This window comes from Neodiprion pinetum, chromosome 2 (assembly GCF_021155775.2).
Source record: "Neodiprion pinetum isolate iyNeoPine1 chromosome 2, iyNeoPine1.2, whole genome shotgun sequence".
Lineage (NCBI taxonomy): Eukaryota > Metazoa > Arthropoda > Insecta > Hymenoptera > Diprionidae > Neodiprion > Neodiprion pinetum.
The window spans coordinates 12,747,114-12,765,292 of NC_060233.1; the positions used below are offsets into that span (position 1 = coordinate 12,747,114).

General features: G+C 37.3%; 1 protein-coding gene across 8 annotated transcripts in view; it reads right to left on the reverse strand.

The window, feature by feature from the left end:
- The window catches only part of ctrip (E3 ubiquitin-protein ligase ctrip), a 27,772-nt gene extending 10,492 nt beyond the window's left edge, over nucleotides 1-17,280 (reverse strand). The window contains exons 1-15 of one of the 8 annotated variants that reach the window (XM_046614270.2): nucleotides 16,917-17,280; nucleotides 14,987-15,021; nucleotides 14,117-14,515; nucleotides 11,840-12,163; nucleotides 8,678-9,029; nucleotides 8,381-8,574; nucleotides 7,570-7,743; nucleotides 4,730-5,106; nucleotides 3,991-4,275; nucleotides 3,414-3,794; nucleotides 2,495-2,667; nucleotides 2,232-2,406; nucleotides 1,345-1,567; nucleotides 939-1,182; nucleotides 233-638 (exon numbers count right to left, since the gene is read on the reverse strand). In XM_046614270.2, coding sequence (XP_046470226.1) covers nucleotides 233-638; nucleotides 939-1,182; nucleotides 1,345-1,567; nucleotides 2,232-2,406; nucleotides 2,495-2,667; nucleotides 3,414-3,794; nucleotides 3,991-4,275; nucleotides 4,730-5,106; nucleotides 7,570-7,743; nucleotides 8,381-8,574; nucleotides 8,678-9,029; nucleotides 11,840-12,163; nucleotides 14,117-14,486 — 3,678 coding nt within the window. In that variant the 5' untranslated portion in view covers nucleotides 14,487-14,515; nucleotides 14,987-15,021; nucleotides 16,917-17,280. Of the gene's footprint in view, nucleotides 1-232; nucleotides 639-938; nucleotides 1,183-1,344; nucleotides 1,568-2,231; nucleotides 2,407-2,494; nucleotides 2,668-3,413; nucleotides 3,795-3,990; nucleotides 4,276-4,729; nucleotides 5,107-7,569; nucleotides 7,744-8,380; nucleotides 8,575-8,677; nucleotides 9,030-11,839; nucleotides 12,164-14,116; nucleotides 14,516-14,986; nucleotides 15,022-15,441; nucleotides 15,919-16,074; nucleotides 16,336-16,916 lie in introns of those variants that run through there. The other 7 variants (XM_046614271.2, XM_046614276.2, XM_046614275.2 and 4 more) reach the window with 7 other exon arrangements.
- Between the last annotated feature and the right edge of the window lie 899 nt (nucleotides 17,281-18,179).

The window sequence follows — 18,179 nt, forward strand, 5'->3', positions numbered from 1 at the left end:
CATTTGAATGAAAAAAACTTCAAAAGTCATCTACTTCTTTACCTGGCTACTCATATATATCCCCTTAAATTAATTCGAGTCACGAATACAGGATTATTTTTAATTCTTCATTATCACAGGAAATTTTAGGTACAGAATATACAATTTCAATAAATTTCCCAGGCCTCCTGAATGGCATCAATATTTTAGAATTATTTGCTCTAGACAAAAAGTTCCCTTGTCAAAAACTTACGTTTGACTGCAGTCGCTGTATTGCTGCTGTTAGCCTGGAAAGTACAGTGAGCGCCGGATGTGTACAAGGAGCATCATCTTGATACCTGGCCAAGAACTGAGCAGCCTGTTCTCTGACCCAAGCCTTAGCTTTTTCACGATTCCCCCCAGTTAAACTAGGATTGCTCGGTGGTTTGGCTAAACTCGTTGAAGAGCTGGAGTCACGTTTGTCGCTTGTGGCGCTTGACGAAGAAGATTTCCGACCCCATCGAGCCGGGTTCAAATTACCCAAGAAGCGGCTATTCTTCGGTGTGAAACCGGTGAACAATGACTCTTGCTGTTGGGCTTGTTGAGGCATCGCGTTTGACAGTCTTGAGAATCGGCCCTTTTTGTTCTGTCGTTTTCTTTTTAGAACATCTCCGATTCTTCTGAAAAAAACCAGCATGAAGTCATTTTCCACGACAAGAGGAATGTCTGAATATTCAGAAAGATCTGCAGAGTTGGCATAAACAACAAGAATTTAATTTGACGATGGAGCGACCAAGTAGTATGTACCAAAAGTTACGAAGAAAAAAGTATTCTTACTGAATTTACGTAGTTCTTAATCTATCCAAACTGTTAATTAATTGTTTGTGTAAAACCTACTGACCATTTGCAGAACAACTTATCATCATGCTTTAGCAATTGTAATTTGATCAAAAGGACAAATGGAAGTGATGATAACTTACAAATGAGCATTCTGTGGAGTGCTGCTGTCATCAGTGGCGCTGGTGTTTAAATCAGTTCTACTGCGAGTCTCCATAGTGGCAGTGAGATTTGGTTTTAATTGGCTAGTAGCTATAGCACCTATCAATATATTTCCATTGGTTGTCGGTGACGCGATGGGAGACGTTGCGCTGCTTGACGACAATGTCGTTGTGGAAGAAAGCGGAGTGTTCGATGGACCGGGTTGAGGACTTGGCAAGGAAATTCCTGTGAAATCGTAAGAGAAAGAAGGAGATAATAATTAAATAGGTGAAAACGTTAGCGTATTTTTTGATTGAGGATCTGTCCAGCATAGATATATTGAAGAAAGTTTAAAAGTAGCAATATTAAGAATCAGAGTTTGCTGTTTTAATCTACTTGCGCACTGACCCGAAGGACATTTAGGTGGTGACACGCCAAGCGGTATTTCAGGGTCTGCCAGTTGCCTAACCTGATGCAATACCCCCTCGCGATGAAAATGTACACCGAATACTTGTGGCAGCCTTTTCATCAATATGCTTGCCATCTGCAGAGCTCCAATTACAATTCTGAGATCCTGGGAAGCCAACATTCCTGCTATATGCGACGAGACCACCTGATTTTTCAGCACATCCTTTAAAGTAAAGAGACAAGGACATGATAATTTATTGCATTCACGCAGCATACTCTCGAATTTACAATTTATTGACACTTGTCAGTTCATTTCTGATCAGTTGTTAAAATTTCAAATCACTTTTTGTCGAAGTATCACGGAATAATGAAAAAAAATATGCAGGAAAATCCAATGACTTGGAAAGAAGAGGCCTTCCACTAGTTCAGTTATTTGCAAAATTACAAATGTTCAAATATACAAATTATGTCCTTAGATCTTGATCAGGTCTATGCTAAACGAAGCCAAGCCAGTAGATCAAATTTCATCTATATGAGTATGCAGATTTTCGAACTTTCGACGAATAAACAAATTATCATTTTTGCACATTAACCAAGAATACCTCAATCGATTTTTTCTTTTTTAAATCCCGCAACGATTGAGACAGAAATCATTAGAATGCATTAATTTTTTTTCGATATATCAGGGGACAAAAAATTAATCACGCACACACTCAGTTGTCAATTTCAAAATGGTTAGACTTTTTTGGTTCTGATCTGAAAAACGTGGAGATTTACCGAAAACTAAATTTCTCATTATCGGGGTGATTTTAATAACTTCTCTTCTTCTCTGACTACAGAGAAGTAAAAAGTTACAAATGTTTGAGGTGACTACAAGTAATTCTCACCCTGAGTAGATCAGTAGAAGCATAATAAACCATGCGTAGAAGCGCTCGAAGACATTTGCATTTGACAGCAGGCCCGGCAGAACTGCTGTATACTTCATACAAAACGGAGAATAACGTCCGAATGAATGAAACTAACCATTCATTGGTTTCGATAACAGGAGGCACTACGTCCATACTGGAAAATAAGAGTTTGTGAGTTAAATATAATGCCAAAGCCAGGTTTTGGAGAAATGTAAGTAAATCAATTAAGCATCTTTGCTTACCTTGACAAACAGTTGGGAGTCTTCCCTTCCGCAGGGTTAGTGTTAACCCTACGAAATATACTCCTTGCCATTCCAATGTCCTCATTAATCTGCTTCATGACAGTCAAGTCTATTGTGTAAGTGCGGCCCAATGTTGATAAGCATATTTCATCCTCGCCATTTTGGAAGGCCATCTGAATGATTACAAAATGAAAATTTGCTAACATTCGTCAAAATGGGGAAAACAGAGTATGAATGGAGTCGTACCTAACGAATCAAAAGTTCAGGGGGAAAAAAGGTTTAAAAAATTTACCAGCAGTGTTATTTATGGCAACGATGATGAATGAAACTACATTCTGATTATGTAATAATAGAAGTGACTTTGAAGCAATTTGGATATTACAAACTAAGTTATCTACAATGTAAGAGTTACATAATTGGAATATTCAAAATGATTGATCTCTTGATTCTTTTGTTTTAATGAGATTTTAATGTTTTCCGACTCAATTTGTTCACGATAGAGGTCTTCAGAGAGCGACAATAAAAAAAAAATCTACAAATCGTTATTTCTGAAGCAGACTAAGATAGATTTATGTAAGTATGGTGCAACAAATCTTTGCCAAAAATTACAGTAACCCGTTATAACACTACTACAATGTTTTTCAGATAATTCGTGGCAATCTGTACAGTGAAGAAAATACGCCGAAAAAATGAGAATCAAATGAAAAATATCAAAGTTTAATCATTTTGTATGATCTAATTATAAAACCTTTTTTCAAGTTATTTATATCTTAGTTTGTTATTAGAATTTGTCCAAAATTATTCTTATTACATATTAGGGGTGTTTCACAATCATTGATGTAAATAACGTTGGTGGAGAGTTTTGAAAAGGTTTTTCTCTTTCTTCAATTTTCGATTTAGGTGGCACAGACACACATACCTCGATGATTCTTGAATCTATGGTGCTGAAAGGATGACAACAATGTCTCTCGTCTCTCCATTCCCAGTGCACAGTTTCTTGTTGATTATTGGTCCTCTCAAGTAGACTATTTACACTAAATATACCGTCGGTAGGTAGCGGCGGCATCAGTTCTTCTATTAGACAAGTTATCTCGTACCACTCTTGTGGAGATCGTGGCACCAGTTCCACATCTTCAGTCTTAACCTCCAGGGACCCGGTAAGGAGATAACTGAGTGTGAAAGCTATGTTTTGTTGGAGAAGCAGCTGCGCCAGGTCAGGACAGCGATTTGATATCACAGAAAGCATTCGTAGTACAGTTATAAAATTGCCAATACTGTTTACTGGCGGTGTAATCATCAGCTGAAAATTTAAAATACAGGATGTATTGGTGTGGAAACTTAGAAGCAGATTGTATTAGTTTTATGAATGAAAAATGAGTTCGGATTTTAAGATATTTCTAAAAAAAGTTTAGGACTCTTTTTGTAACAGAATGTACAATCTTAGGATATTCTTTGCAATGAACGGAAATAATCATTCGCAATTACAGCAGACTTACTAATTGTTGTAAGTTTTGTAAAAGTTCGGCATTGATGATTTTGTGAAGCATAGTTGGATCGTGTTGAAAACTGTCGACTAATCGACTGAACGCCTGACAAACGCACTCGACGCTCTTTTTATCCTGATTGGCCAGTCTGCTGGTTAGCAAAGGTAAACTGTCGGTGACTAGATGAAAATCGTCAGGATGTAAGTTTTGACAACAGTTGGCGGTTATTGTCAGAGCCGCCCGCTGAGCAGTAATATTGAAAAAGTCTACAAATTTCAGGCACGCCGAGACACCTCCCTGTAATTATAAAATTGTTCAAGAATTTTAGGTATATTAATATCAAGTCCGATTGTCGAACTTAGGCAGTATAAATTATGAGCCTTCATTAGATTATTCAATATTTGTAGGACATATGATACATGATATTTAGGAAATGTAGGAACATTTCCAAGCCCATATTTTAGGGTGTGAATCAAAATTCCAATTGCAGGGCTGTGCTATGCTGTAAATGCTTCACGGCATATGTGAAAGTTCTCAACACTCGAAGTTATAACCATTCGGAATTTTGACTCATACCCAAAACTAGATTTCATTTCCGTCAATAAACGGATAAAAATGAATTTGTAGCAAATTGAAATGGATTATCAAAATGTAGTATGTACAATAAAGTACTTTAATGCCTTGCCAAAAGATTGAGAAATTGAGTTATTCCATATTCAAACAGGAATGAAAAATAAAAAATGACACGTACCGCGTGTAAAATTGTTTTGCTGTGTCTACGCGATAACATAGCCAGAGCAGTAAGGCATTGTTCAGCGACATCCATGCACTCGATGGATTCCAACTTCTGCAAAAAAACAGGGACGGCATCCACAACGACTGTCGATGAACGAGGCAAGGCTTCCATCATGTAAGTCAGAGCACGACAGGCGTGTGTCATTATAACAAAGTTGTGCTCCATTCCAAGTAAGTTGATTAAAGCTGCGACAACTTGTTTCACTGGAAAACCTGTCAGCGTGTCCTCATTTCCCATTACTAATATTTCTCCCATTCCTATCACAGCCTGCAGCTGCTCGCCCTCGTCGTCGACTGCCTGTAAGCCTGCCAATAACTGTTGCGCTTTGGCAGCTGGAATTGCAACATGAAGAATTAAACCCTAAATCAGGATAACTGTAAATAATAAATTATTAATTGCAGATAAATGAGGTGAACTGTAAATCAAAAGTCATGAAGGGAGAAAAATTTGTTCAAATAATCTCCAGCCAGTATTATTTGTGCCAATGATGGTGCAGAAGAATAAAGCAAAACCCTAATACATGATAGGAATCAATTGGAGCAGAATCAAATAACACAATGTTAAGATATCAACAGTTTCGGGAGTGCTTCAAAACAGTAAAAATTAAACCACTATTTAAAAGTGGTGATCGTAAGTGTCTTAATAATTACAGGCGAATTTCTGTGACTTCGAACATTGCCAAAGATTTTGAGACTTGCCTGGAGGACAGAATGGACTACTTAACTAAAAATATTTTCTTTGAAAAAACTCTGTTCGGTTCCCTACAAGGAAAGTCCATGCAATAGCAGAAGTTACGAAATTTGTTTATGAGGCAATAGGGAAGAGCAGACCGTGTATGGGTGTATTTGTTGACCTAAAAATGACATTTGATACTCTAAGCCACGAAATTTTACTTGACAAGCTAAATGACGTGGGAATCAAAGGTAGAGCTCAGGAAATACTCAAGTCATACCTAATAGAAAGACCGCAGTATGTGGAAATTGAAAACATCAAAGGGGGGGAGGGGGGGATAAATGTTTCAAGGTATGGGGTTACACAAGGCACAGTCGTTGGCTCCCTCTTATTTATTATTTACCTGAATGATCTATGTAAAGTTAAATGTAAGGGAAAAATATATTCATTCACAGATGATACTGCAATTCTCTATGAGGGTGCTCCTCAGGAAGAATTTGTAACCACAGTTTCAAAGGATCTATAAATGGTTCAAAGAAAAAAAAACTAACGGTAAACTTTGATAAAACAAATTATATCACTTTTGGATGCTATTGCGACAGCATTCGAGACGTAGATGGACTAGTAGTGTATGGTGAAGAGTGTGATAGTTTACATTCCAATACTAACTGTAAGAAAATTATGAGAGTTAGGAGTGGGAAGTACCTCAGGATTATAATCGATCAACACCTGCGATGGGGTGAGCATATCAATAAATTAGTAAAAAAAACTGTGCTACTTTACTTTTGCTTTCAGTAGACTCAAAACCTCTGTTTAACTCTATGCTACAAATGGTTTACAAAGCTTTGTTTGTTTAAAGGATGAGATATGGGTCATTGGTTGGGGTAGGGCTGTGAGAAATGCAATTAGTCTTCTAAATGCATCAAATAGGAAAATGTTAAAGATTATTTATGGAAAAGATCGACTGTTCCCGACAAATCAGTTGCACAAGAAAACGTAGTACGACGTTCGACAGCTATTTTGTAATGCTGTGCTTAAAGATCACATGAAAAATAAGCTCTTCGAACTACAACGCGAAGAAGATGTCATGTATACATAGCCCCAATAATCCTAAACTCAGTGTCGTGCAAGACGCGTAATGCGATTCTTGAATCATCAGGAAACTCAGGTAAAGATATTATTGACAAAAAACTATGTGAACTGAGTCCGAAATGGGTAGCAGGACTACTAAAAACGTGCTGGGATTAGTGACGAGTTTATGTCATGCGCTCACAGAGAAAATTGCGAGGTTCGTGAAAAAATGTTTGAAACCCATGGGCAGACATCTAAGTGCCTTTTGGGGTAAATCAGGGAAATGGAACAGTCTGACTGGATTAGACCTTGGTGTTATATAGTTTCAAATTATTCATCTTTTAATTGCATGGGATGTAAGAAGAGTTGTGCATGAAATGATAAATAAGCATATTGTTAAATAAACATAGAGACGTTGCTTAATTCGTGTTCACCATAATTAGTGTAAATAATATAGCTGCAGATTATTAAAAAGGTTTTTCTTTTTTTTCTAACCTATGATTCATACGGTACAATTACTACTATTCATCGACAATAAATACCAATGATCAAATGTATGTACCATTCTTTGATATTAACCTTACACTGCCAGAAAGTCTAAATATAGTCTCTGACTGTAATCGGAACTTCACACATATTAGATATATGATACAGACACAATATTTTGAGACTTTCTAAGGGAAATAAAGCAGAGACTGTATTTAGACTTTCCGGCAGTCTAGAGCTTCGTAAAAGAAATGTAACAACAACAACTAGGCATAATTATACTTAACGGTTAGTTGTGCCAAATAATTAGCTGGTTTTCATTTGATATTTGTATGTTGCATTTTGTCAATACCCATTTTACTACACTATCCTGTTTACCATAACAAAATGAAACTTCATGCTAACTAAAAACATGAAAAAACATAAAACATCCAGCCAGATTTGGGCTCAGATTTAATGTCCACCCTGGGTTAAAGTTTCAGGAGTAACAGGTTTAGTTGTAAAATTATATTGAAACTTGCGTATTCGAATGAATTGCGTTGAACAATGGCAAAGGTGAAAATTACCTGAACTGGCGCCCATACTTCTGTTCAAAAGATGCTGCATCCGGGGTCCCAGAGCTCCGAACACATGAGGAGGTAATCCTCGAGCTTCCAGGAGTGCTTGAAGCCGACCAACTTCGCCATCGTCGCTTTCACTATCTCCAGTAGTACCTGACATTCCAGACGGACCTCCGCTCGCTTTGGCAAATGGAGTAACAATCGATATAAAATAATTTTCCGTATATTGGTTAATTTTGGAATAATGGTGAATTCGAATGACTTCATTTGGACTTCCTAGATTTTATAAGAAAATTTGACATTTTTTTATTTTTTTTAAAGATAGTTGTGATATTTTTGGGTAGCTAGCACCAGAAAGCACTGTTACAATGTGAAAATAAACCGGAATAATCTAATTATCAACAGAAAAAAAATCGAATTCAATCAGTTCAATGGATCTTGAGTCATATCCTATTAGTCTACTAGTATACGTGCAGACAGAAATGTTTTTCAAGCTAGTAAATGAATTTAATTAGACAAAAATCTTTGGCCATTTTATAAAACTTTTCAAATTAAGCAGTCAAGTTAGAAATATTAAAGTGACTTTGTTTATCTAATCTGTATAACTCAATTTCATAGATATCTTGAAGTCGAAGTTCAAAACCTCATCTTAAATCGTGTTTGACAAATTTTTATGATTTTCAACAAATCGACGATATTAATGAGATGGGAATTTTGACACACTGCCAAGATGTGAAATAAAGATCCGTCTTTACGTATCTAGTTCTCTGAAATGTTTCAAGTATCAGGAACATCATTTCTATGCACAATATATTACCAATGGCAGAGATTGCCGTTGAAGCTGATTCCTCTTCACCAGTCGATGATCCCAACTGGCCGCTTGGAATCGTAGATGTAACTGAAGTTGGGGTAGAACTATTTGCTGCAGCGTCAGTGCCTGACATTACAACTCCTGCTCCTCCAGAACCACTCTCCACCATCGGTTTTCTGGCCCGAGACGAAGAGCGATGTCTAAGCAATTAAACGGGACGGTAATAAAGATATCAGCATCGAAAAGCAAGCCAATTTTGAGTATTGGTTATCCAAAGGATAGAAGAGAAGAAAGAAATATTACCTGGAGCTGGAGCAGGAGCCCGTTGTAGAATCCTTCTTGTTATGTTTGCCTTGAACCTTGTTACCAGGTATGGTTTCTTTGGCTTGATCGGCAGCAAGCTTAACCCGCGAACGGAGCAGGTGTTTGTGCGTTGGGTGAGACTGCGAGGAGTGGGCGGCGGAGGACGAAGGCGGGTTAGCAGTTGCTGCAGCCGTTGTGCCGCTCGTACCTGCCCCCTCATGTGCCAACGCCCCACCACCGCTCTCCACTGAGTTACTTGCTGCGTTACCCACTCTGATGCTGGACTTTACACCCAATACCCGACTACTCGTGCTGCTAATAGAGCCGCTGCTCAGGCTTTGGGATTTGTAACCTGGTGAAATATTTTCAAAGCGTTAATGAAACAAGGCATAAGAAGGTACTTATAGAATGGAGTTATGCAGTTGAAAATGGGAAGTAAAACAACCAAGAGAGACGAAAAATTTGCTTTTTCTCCAGGACTAATTTTAAATTCCAAAGAAGTTGAGGATGAGTTTGAGAATGAATTGACTGTGTCTTCCGAATAAAAAGTTAGGAACAGAAAATAAACTGGTTAAAGATCTTCAGCAGCGATTTTCAGCTGCTTCAGATTTAATGTACACCTAATTTCAATATTGCAAAGGTTTCAAGAGATTTCAGACGATTTCGGTAGATTTCCAAAGATTTCAAAAACTTCAAGACTTTAATGATTTCAGAGGATTTCAGTGGATTTTAAGAGATTTCAGGAAACTTCCTAAACTACAAAATGTGTCGGATGATTTCCAAGATTTCAAGAGCCTTCACAAGATTCACAGCAGGGTGTACACCAGATTTCAGGAGTGATTAACCCCTCGATTTTATTTTTTTGCGATTTACGTAAACAGTATTCATTGTACATAATAAATGAATAAAACAAAACTTATTTGAATTATGCAAAAACCCTCGTTTTCCGGAAAATAGGGAAAAATCCTTATTTTCGACCAAAATTGGGCCATAATTAGAAAAATGACGACTTTTGGTCCTGGAAATCACGAAAAATCGGTTCAGCGCATCGAAAAACATAAGGATTCCCCAAGTTGCGGAGAAGACGTAAAAGTGATTACTCAACCCCCCCTAGCACGCGGACTAGGATTACAACAGAAGTGGACAGAATTCTCATTCCAAGACGGATATTTAGAATACTGGGAGAAATAATGCTCTTTTCTCTCTTCTTATTCAATCGTAGCAAGTTTTCAAATATCATAAGATTATGTGATTAGTAATTCTGTAATAATAATTTCTCGGTAAACTTTCCACACTTATTGTACAGTCACTTATTTTTTGTAAATTTACATATGACTTATCTCTAGTTTTCTATCTTTAATTATACTTTCCAAGATATATCAGCAGTATGGGGTTAATTAAAAGGGGGAAAAAACTGTATGAAAATGTAGTTTTCATTACAGCAGCGTATCATTTTCACATCACAAATTAGCCTTCCACTCTCCTCCCACTCGTTTTCATATAAAAACAAACTAAATTAAATAGAATGAGAAGGAAAATGGATATTAAGATTGTGTATAATAAACTCAGCGTATACTTTCAGTAACGATCATAGAAAAAAGTGAAGCTGTATTATTTCCTGCATCGCTTTTGCCTAATCTATGCCTACATTTTTTGATTTACGAGCTGTCACAGATACAGTCTATACAGTATTTAAATATATATATAATATAAGTAAGCACTTTTATCTTTAATCGTGATTTGAGTTGGTTAAGGAAATCATGCTGTTCGTTATGACGAAGTGTTTACATTGGCAGATGAAAGGCCATCTGTATATTCTTACAGTAGTGCGCGTTTAATTTTGAATCAATCTTTCTACGTCTCAAATATTTTACAGTACTCATTAATGCACAGTGAAAAGTATACAAATGTAATGTGCGGTAGACATGATAATCACTTCAAGTACTTCCAGCTAACATGGCTTGATAACCTTGCAGAGATAACTTGAAAGTGTTACACGTGTGCAACTCTTTACATGTTCTCTCAGCTGAGACAACAACAAAGAAAATTCCAGCGATTAATATTTTGTTTACTTTTAGTTTGTAAGCTCCAAAGGAATGAATTGAACTTCCTTCGTAATATATTTTTAAATTTTGCCAATTCAGATCATATTGGAACGGGAGATTATCGGAACTTTATGTATTTTGTAGGACAGTTTAGGGGTAATAATAATAAAAATAACAACAATGATAATAATAATAATCTATGAATTGACTTCTACGAATTTACTATCTCAATTTCGTAGAATCGGTGCCATTTATTTATTTCTACGTCAAATGAAAATGGGGCAGCTATGCCCTTTTTTGCATTTGAGATACGTGGATTGTGATATTTGGAGATATATACAGCAACTTCGTATTCAACTAAGGCGCCCCCTTAGGATGATCAATAGAAAGACTCGCATTCACACTTTAAAATGATTCTGAACAAATTTGAATAACACAAGCTAACATGTCAACAATTTGAGAAAATGTTTTTTAATAAAAACTTTTAAATCGATGATCTCTCGTCCTTTTCATCCAATTGCAATGTTTTTTGACCAATTTGATCGATGGCGTGGAAAATTTTTACATGAAAATGAAAATTCAGTTTTGCAAATGCAGTGCAACAGATGATCATCAACAATTATATCTGTATGTTATAACTATACTATAATGTAAGATTTATTGAAAGTTTTTCAGACAATTTGTAGCGATCTGGTCAGCAAGCAAAATGAGTTCATTACGATTATAATTGGATCAAAATTACAAGAATTCAAATAGCTTTTGAATGTTGGGAATGGTAAAGCGTTTTCTCGGATTCATGATATCTTAGCTTGTGTTATTGAAATTTACTCAAAATCATTTTTATAATATGGTAGAAATGTTATATCATTCACGCTCAACATCATTTGTGCAAAGAAGATTACTGAAGATTTTATAAACGGTTTGCTTCTGTTTGCCTAATTTTTTATTCCGATAGTACTCATTCGGCTCTCGTAAATTGGTTATGTGATCCGGAGCTCAAAACACGTCAAGCCGATTGAAATTCACAGGTTGTTTGCTTCTGGCCATTCTCGCAAATTCAAAGCAATTTGCGGAACATGTAAACTTAAATGATGAAAAAAAAAGTACAAAAACTCACCTCTACCTCTCGAAGTTGATGGATGGCTGGTTAAAGGAGATCCTAAGTGTGTTTGTACGGAATTGCTATGATGAGCAGTGGATGACTTCCTAGGTGGATAGCTGTTGAAAAGTCCGAGAAGTAGAACGTCGCAACTGCTGCTGCCGTGTGGCGTATTGTTCTGAGAATTTTGCGGGGTTCTAGATCGAGTGCGAGACGCAACACAGTCTATCGGCGTTGAGTTCAAATCAGGCAGTGAGGATCTGGCGGAGTTGCGACTCCGCGTACTACCGTGGATTCCGCTATTCGACTGTTGCGTCTTTGGTAGGTGCCGCCGATCCGTATCTAAAACACAACCACTGAACGGTTAATTTCATTCGCAAACGAGAGTCGATAGATGATGAAAATATTTAGGAGATTTCATACATCTAAGAAAAAAATTCTGAAACATCAAAAAAGTTGGTATTTCAGTGAAGATTTCCTGAAATTTTCTGTAGATGTTTGAAAACACTTTCAAAGATTTTTGTCAACTATTTGAAAGTGTTCCAATTATGTAAGAATAATCCCAGGTACTGGGCAAAAATTATTTTCACTATCTATCAAAAATTTCTAGGAATTTTGTCACAATGCTAACATCTGACGATTACTCAGTTTTTTTTTTTTTCTTAAATTCCAATGAAATCTAATCATTTCTATAAACCTTGTCCCATTTTCAATGCAGAAAATTAATTTCTTCAGGTTTATGAAAAACCTTGATATTTCCTGAAAATGTCTGTGAAATCTTTCGACGACTCTGGTTTCATTGAAAATATTTTTTTACAGATATATCCCGATTTTTTCTATACCTTTCTACCTTGTTGCATTTCACTTTAGACTACTTTACACTAGAGGTGTTCGGTATTGAAAATTTGATATCAATCATCTGCAGTAATTTTGTAATCGGTACATTTGGTATACCAAAATATTGTTGTTTCGGTAAATACAGAAATATTTTGGTTTTAGTAAAAATCAAAGAATCTTTTTTTGTGAAGACCGTTCGCGCTCATAGCATTATATTTTGCAAGGAAATCACAGAAATATTTTTGGTACACCCTAGACATGGAACACACCTACTTCACACACCAACATACTGCACACGAGCTTATTTTACACAGTAATATTTGCCTCATGTGTTATTCGATATAGGCTCATTCAGTACGGTATTCTACTAGAACATGCTAGTAGACTAGTCATTTTTATTTCTATTATTGAACAGGCCATGTATTTTGGTTTTCATGCCACATTACCACAGTACTTGAGCGATTCAATAATACAAAATACATGTCCTGCAGAATATTGGAAATGAAAATCATTAATGAAATCATGTCTACTGGGAAATTTTGGTAGAATAACAATGTGTCAAAATAACACCCGTGTGAAATGAGTTTATGTCGAATAACACCCGTGTAGAATAAATTCGTGTCGAATCATATCCCATACCACAGAAGTCTGTGTCAAATAATTCTGTGTAAAACACAGTATATGTTTTAGAAAACAGGTGTGTAGAATACGTCTTGAGTCAAATTAAACAAGTGTAGAATAAGTCTGTGTTGAATAATGTAGAGTCAAATAATGTGTGTATAAGTTCATATGCCATATGTTGATGTGCAGTGTTCTGAGGCAATTTGAAATGCGGTGAATCGGCCCTTTTTAGATTTTTTCACTTGGATTTGAGAGAGATTAATTAGAAAGGTTTTTTCAAAATTTTCCTCAGAAATTCATCCCAGTGTTTCACAGGGCATTAATAGAAATCTAGGCATCTTACAAATATGAGTTTTCTATAGAAGTTCGTCCAATTTTATCTCTAACTCGACTTTGTCAGAAATAATCAAACAGATGGAAACTCAAAATTTGTCAGTTTTTCAAGAGAAAAACTGAAATCTAGAAGAAATCTTTAATTTTTCCCATATATTCATTCAATTTTTAGCTCAAACTAGACTCAATTAGAAATAGCTGGGAACTTTAACCTCAAATTCTCTAAATTTAAATAAATAACTAAATTTCCAGTAGAAACTTCACTTCCGAAACAATCCGAATTCTTTCCGGAAACTCTAGAATTTTATTGAAACCCCACATATCAAAATAATTCAGATTTCTCAAGAAATAATGAATAATTATTTTCAGATCTATATAAAGGCTTGGCATGTTTCTTAGAAATATCAACAAAAAATGATGAGAAATCCCATTGAAAAACAGTGAGAAATATTTGTCAATCAAAGAAGAACATGGTGAGAAAAAGGTGAATGAAATTTGTATAACCTGTGGGTGGCCCTAAGCCAGTGGCATTATGGCTTCTGCGTTCTGATTTGTTCCTGGCGTTTTCTCCTCTGACCGAATCGACGGACCTTCTGAGATTGTTTTGAGTATGTAGAGCAGCACTCTGAGAGCTGGCGAAGGTCTGCCTGCGCCTTTTCTCCTCTGTATTACCCTGAACTTCTCCACTGCTCTGCCGTTTCCTGTATCCAGCACTACTGTTGCTTGGGCTTATTATGCTTGTGTTGTTACTGTTATTGCTTGTCCCACTGGCCGGTCCGCTAGAGCTTTTACCGCCTTCCTTAGAGGCGTCTGCTGAAGCACTGGCCTTCTCTACAGACCCCCCTGACAACGACTGATCTTGTTGATCTGCCATAGATTAATCGACTCATGCCACTATTCTGTCTGGAATCATAAATGACAAAGACATTGGTTACGTAATTGATGCGCTCAATCTAGTCAAATCAATCGCCGCACTCCATTAATCATACCCTTTTTTCAAAATGGCCAATAGCTAGTCAAGAACGAACGGTAACAGTAAATAAAATACGAAAGAAGCCTGAAACTTCCAATTATGCCAATTATTTCCAAAAATAAAAATTCCCAAAAATAAGATTTTAATTTCTACGAAGAACCCAGAAATAACTCGCTTGATTTTACTCAAGCACAAATCAATTCTGGACTAAGAAAATCCACATAAATTGGGCTTAAACTCATCAGAATACGTTCAGTTCTTTTCGAGATATTGTCGCACAAACACTTGGCGATAACTAAAATGTTTATACATAGGATGGTTGCAATAGTTTCACCTCTGATTTAAAAGTAAAGAAGCAAAGAGATAATGATTTAAATTAATTTAAATAACAAATGCCTAACCTGATTTTTTTTGGTGAAACCCCATTAGTTTTCCCCTGTAAATTAAAAACATACAGAGCTGTATAAAAATCAGTCCTAATTCTTCTGTCATTTTTTACTTTTTATACACAAATCCATACACCATCATTGTACGTACAGATAAATTAGACAAGTTTGGTATAGAGGAAAAAAAAGAAGAAATGAATCACACCACGACCATTAAACGGTCTAATTGGTGAAGTAAAAGAAGTAAAATAGACGGAGGAGTCATAATCTTAATTAAATAAAAGGTTGAGGAGACGGGAGGGGATGAAAAACAAGGGATTGAATACACCTCGATTACGATTAGATTTTTGAGTGATGTAAAAGATAAAGGGAAATAATTTAATATTCAAGGTCTCGAGAAACGTGTAGCGATGTTATAATAAATCGATTAATATAATAACGTTTACAAGGTATACCTGTTATGTACTTACTGGTATCAAAAACGTATTGCGATATTTTAGTAACGGTCGGTTATATTAATATTGGCACGAAATTAGCGTCGCAGCTTGGATACATCAGGCTGTCGAAATTTCTCAAGAAACTTATCGCGAGAATCATAACAAACAAACAGTACTTAGATAGGGGGGCTGATTGTCTGGTTGTCACAAAGCAGCAGCGCACTAAGGTTGTCGAATAAAACGATGCACAGCTGACAAGGCTCACAGATTCGTCGCTCGTTAGGCGGTAAAAGAACGCGATCGGTAATCACTTTCCGCCTCAATAAATCGTCCAACGATGCGCTATAACGAGTTTATTCACTCTCAGTGATCGCAACAAAGACTCGCTCAGACTACTTCGAGCATCCATTTGCTGTAATGGAGAACCTGAGCTCTGCAGAACGGGGAATGGAGGAGAAGTTTGGTCGAGTCTCCTTTTCAGACTCACTGCTGTTGGCCGTCGCTCCTCTCAGTCCCTCGAAACGTAGCGGATGAAAAAAACCTATACTTCGAGGAGAAAGAAGGAGAGAAAGAGAAAGAGAGACGGTGCAGCACATGGCCGACGCTGACGGTAATTCCGATTCCGATTCATATATGCGTAGACGAAAAATTAGCTGAGCTAGTTACCTCAGCGCCCCGAGGGCAATCCTGGTGCGTCGTTGTCTAACCCTCGAACTTCCCTTGGTCACGATTTTCTATCGATTTCAAACTATTCAATTGCAACTCGAAACGATCGGGCACGCGGGGATATTTATTCTGGACCTGCATCGACTCGACGAGAGTCCAGAAACGCGAACTATTCAATCGGGTTGGTTAGGATTGGAAGCAGTCCTCGACGCTCCGCCCCCGTTAAATTTGCGTCACTCACATGTGTGTACCAACCACATACGTTGTGTTGTATGATACGTGCGTTTTTAACCGTCGAAATCAGAAAATTAGTTTCTTTATTTTTTCAAAACTTTATGCCGTTAGCTGAAAATTACTTACTATTGAATTCAATTTCATGTGTTAATGTTTCGTTGCTATTTTTGACTTTGCTTGGTAATTTGTACCTAATGTTGACGTGAGAAATTTTGATTACAAGGTGTATAAGTACCAAGGCTGTTTTAATTGTGTGTGTATTCATTTACATGCGTCGTAAGGTTTTTCTACAGCTGTAGTGAGGGCATGCTTCTTATGGAACCTAGGCTAACAAAGAAATTGCATGATTGGTCGACGGAACTAATTCGGAGAGCGCGGATTGGCGATTGATAAAAGCATCAAGGTCTCTGGCGTACGCCTGCAGCCTACCATGTCAAAACAGCTTTCGTGGTAAATCAGCGTGATCTCTACTTGTGAGTCTAATGATCGATGTATGGAATTATCTCTTGACCGTATCGGTGCGACACGTCTGAGGAGCGTCTAATTTTTTTTTTTTATGAAAGACGTATTTATCCTATTATTTGGATTTCGCGATATACATAACTTACCGAATATTGGAGCTCCTCCCAGGGAACTCGGACCTCAAGTTATGCAACGAGATGCGCAAGTAGACATGTGAAGACAGAAGTGTCTGTCAAGTCGATCGGGCTCTCAATGTCGTCTGCTAATCGAGATATTTTCAACCAAGAATATATGTATATACTCCCTCTCGATATCGCAGATTAGATTATTTATTTACGTATTACTCGGTAACGTTTCAGCTATACTTAAAATTAATGAATTTTTATGCTCGATTCTCCTTTTCAATTACGATTCAATTTTAGTTACGCTGTATAATCTCGAACGGGGTTTAACGTTAAACTCTACATTGAACCGTCCACCGCTACCCGTCGTTTCCCGTGTCGCCTACCACCTAATCCATGTAGGTATACAAATTTCATCACCAACCACAAGCTATACCAAATATCAATAGAGTGGAAACTGTACATTTTCTTTTAAACACGGTGAATTTGGCTGACTAGCACCCATTACGGTTAGGTCGGTTATGAGCAGCAAAATGCTGCCGCAGGTAATAATTCGCATTCAGCGCGCACCAGATAGCGCTCTATCTGTTGTGTGGGGACTATAGGTAGTACTTCCCTGCCTTTTGCCTTTTGCCTTTGCAGCAAAGTACTGCGGCAGCATTTTGTTGCCCGTGAAAATCCAGCCTTATATGTTCTAACGCGCGACGCTTCAGTTTACTGTTTTACCAACAGTATAACAACATAACGACTAGAACACTATCGGGGGACGTCATGAAGTGTTGATCTGAGAAATCCCACGCTCGATCCGCACTCGCGTTCTTCGTACCCTTGAGTCCCCGAAACTCTAGTGTTTCCCCATTCTGGAGGGCCCTCTGATATTATACGAAATAGGTTTTTGGCAATAATTTTCGAAATGTATGGTCGGTAAGCGCATGTTAGTAACGTAACCGACCCACACGGACTGACCATGGATGCTTTCCAATATTAGCTCGGTAGAGTGCCTACAAAGGCCGTGTTCGTAAATTGACTGCCAGTACTAAAAATTCCCTAGGACAGAGACAGAGCTGTCCATGAACTCGGCAGCGCAAAAGAGATAAAAGATTGCTGACAGTACTGTCAGTCAATTTTCGAACACGGCCAAAGTTTGAAGGGATACTAGCTCCTAATCACTGTGGCACTCCTAAGATTCCGCTTTCGCCGTCAGTTGAAAACTAGGGAAATTGTACCCTGCAAATTAATGCAACGCACTCCATGCAGTCATCCAGTGCAACCAGTTATAAAAAATAT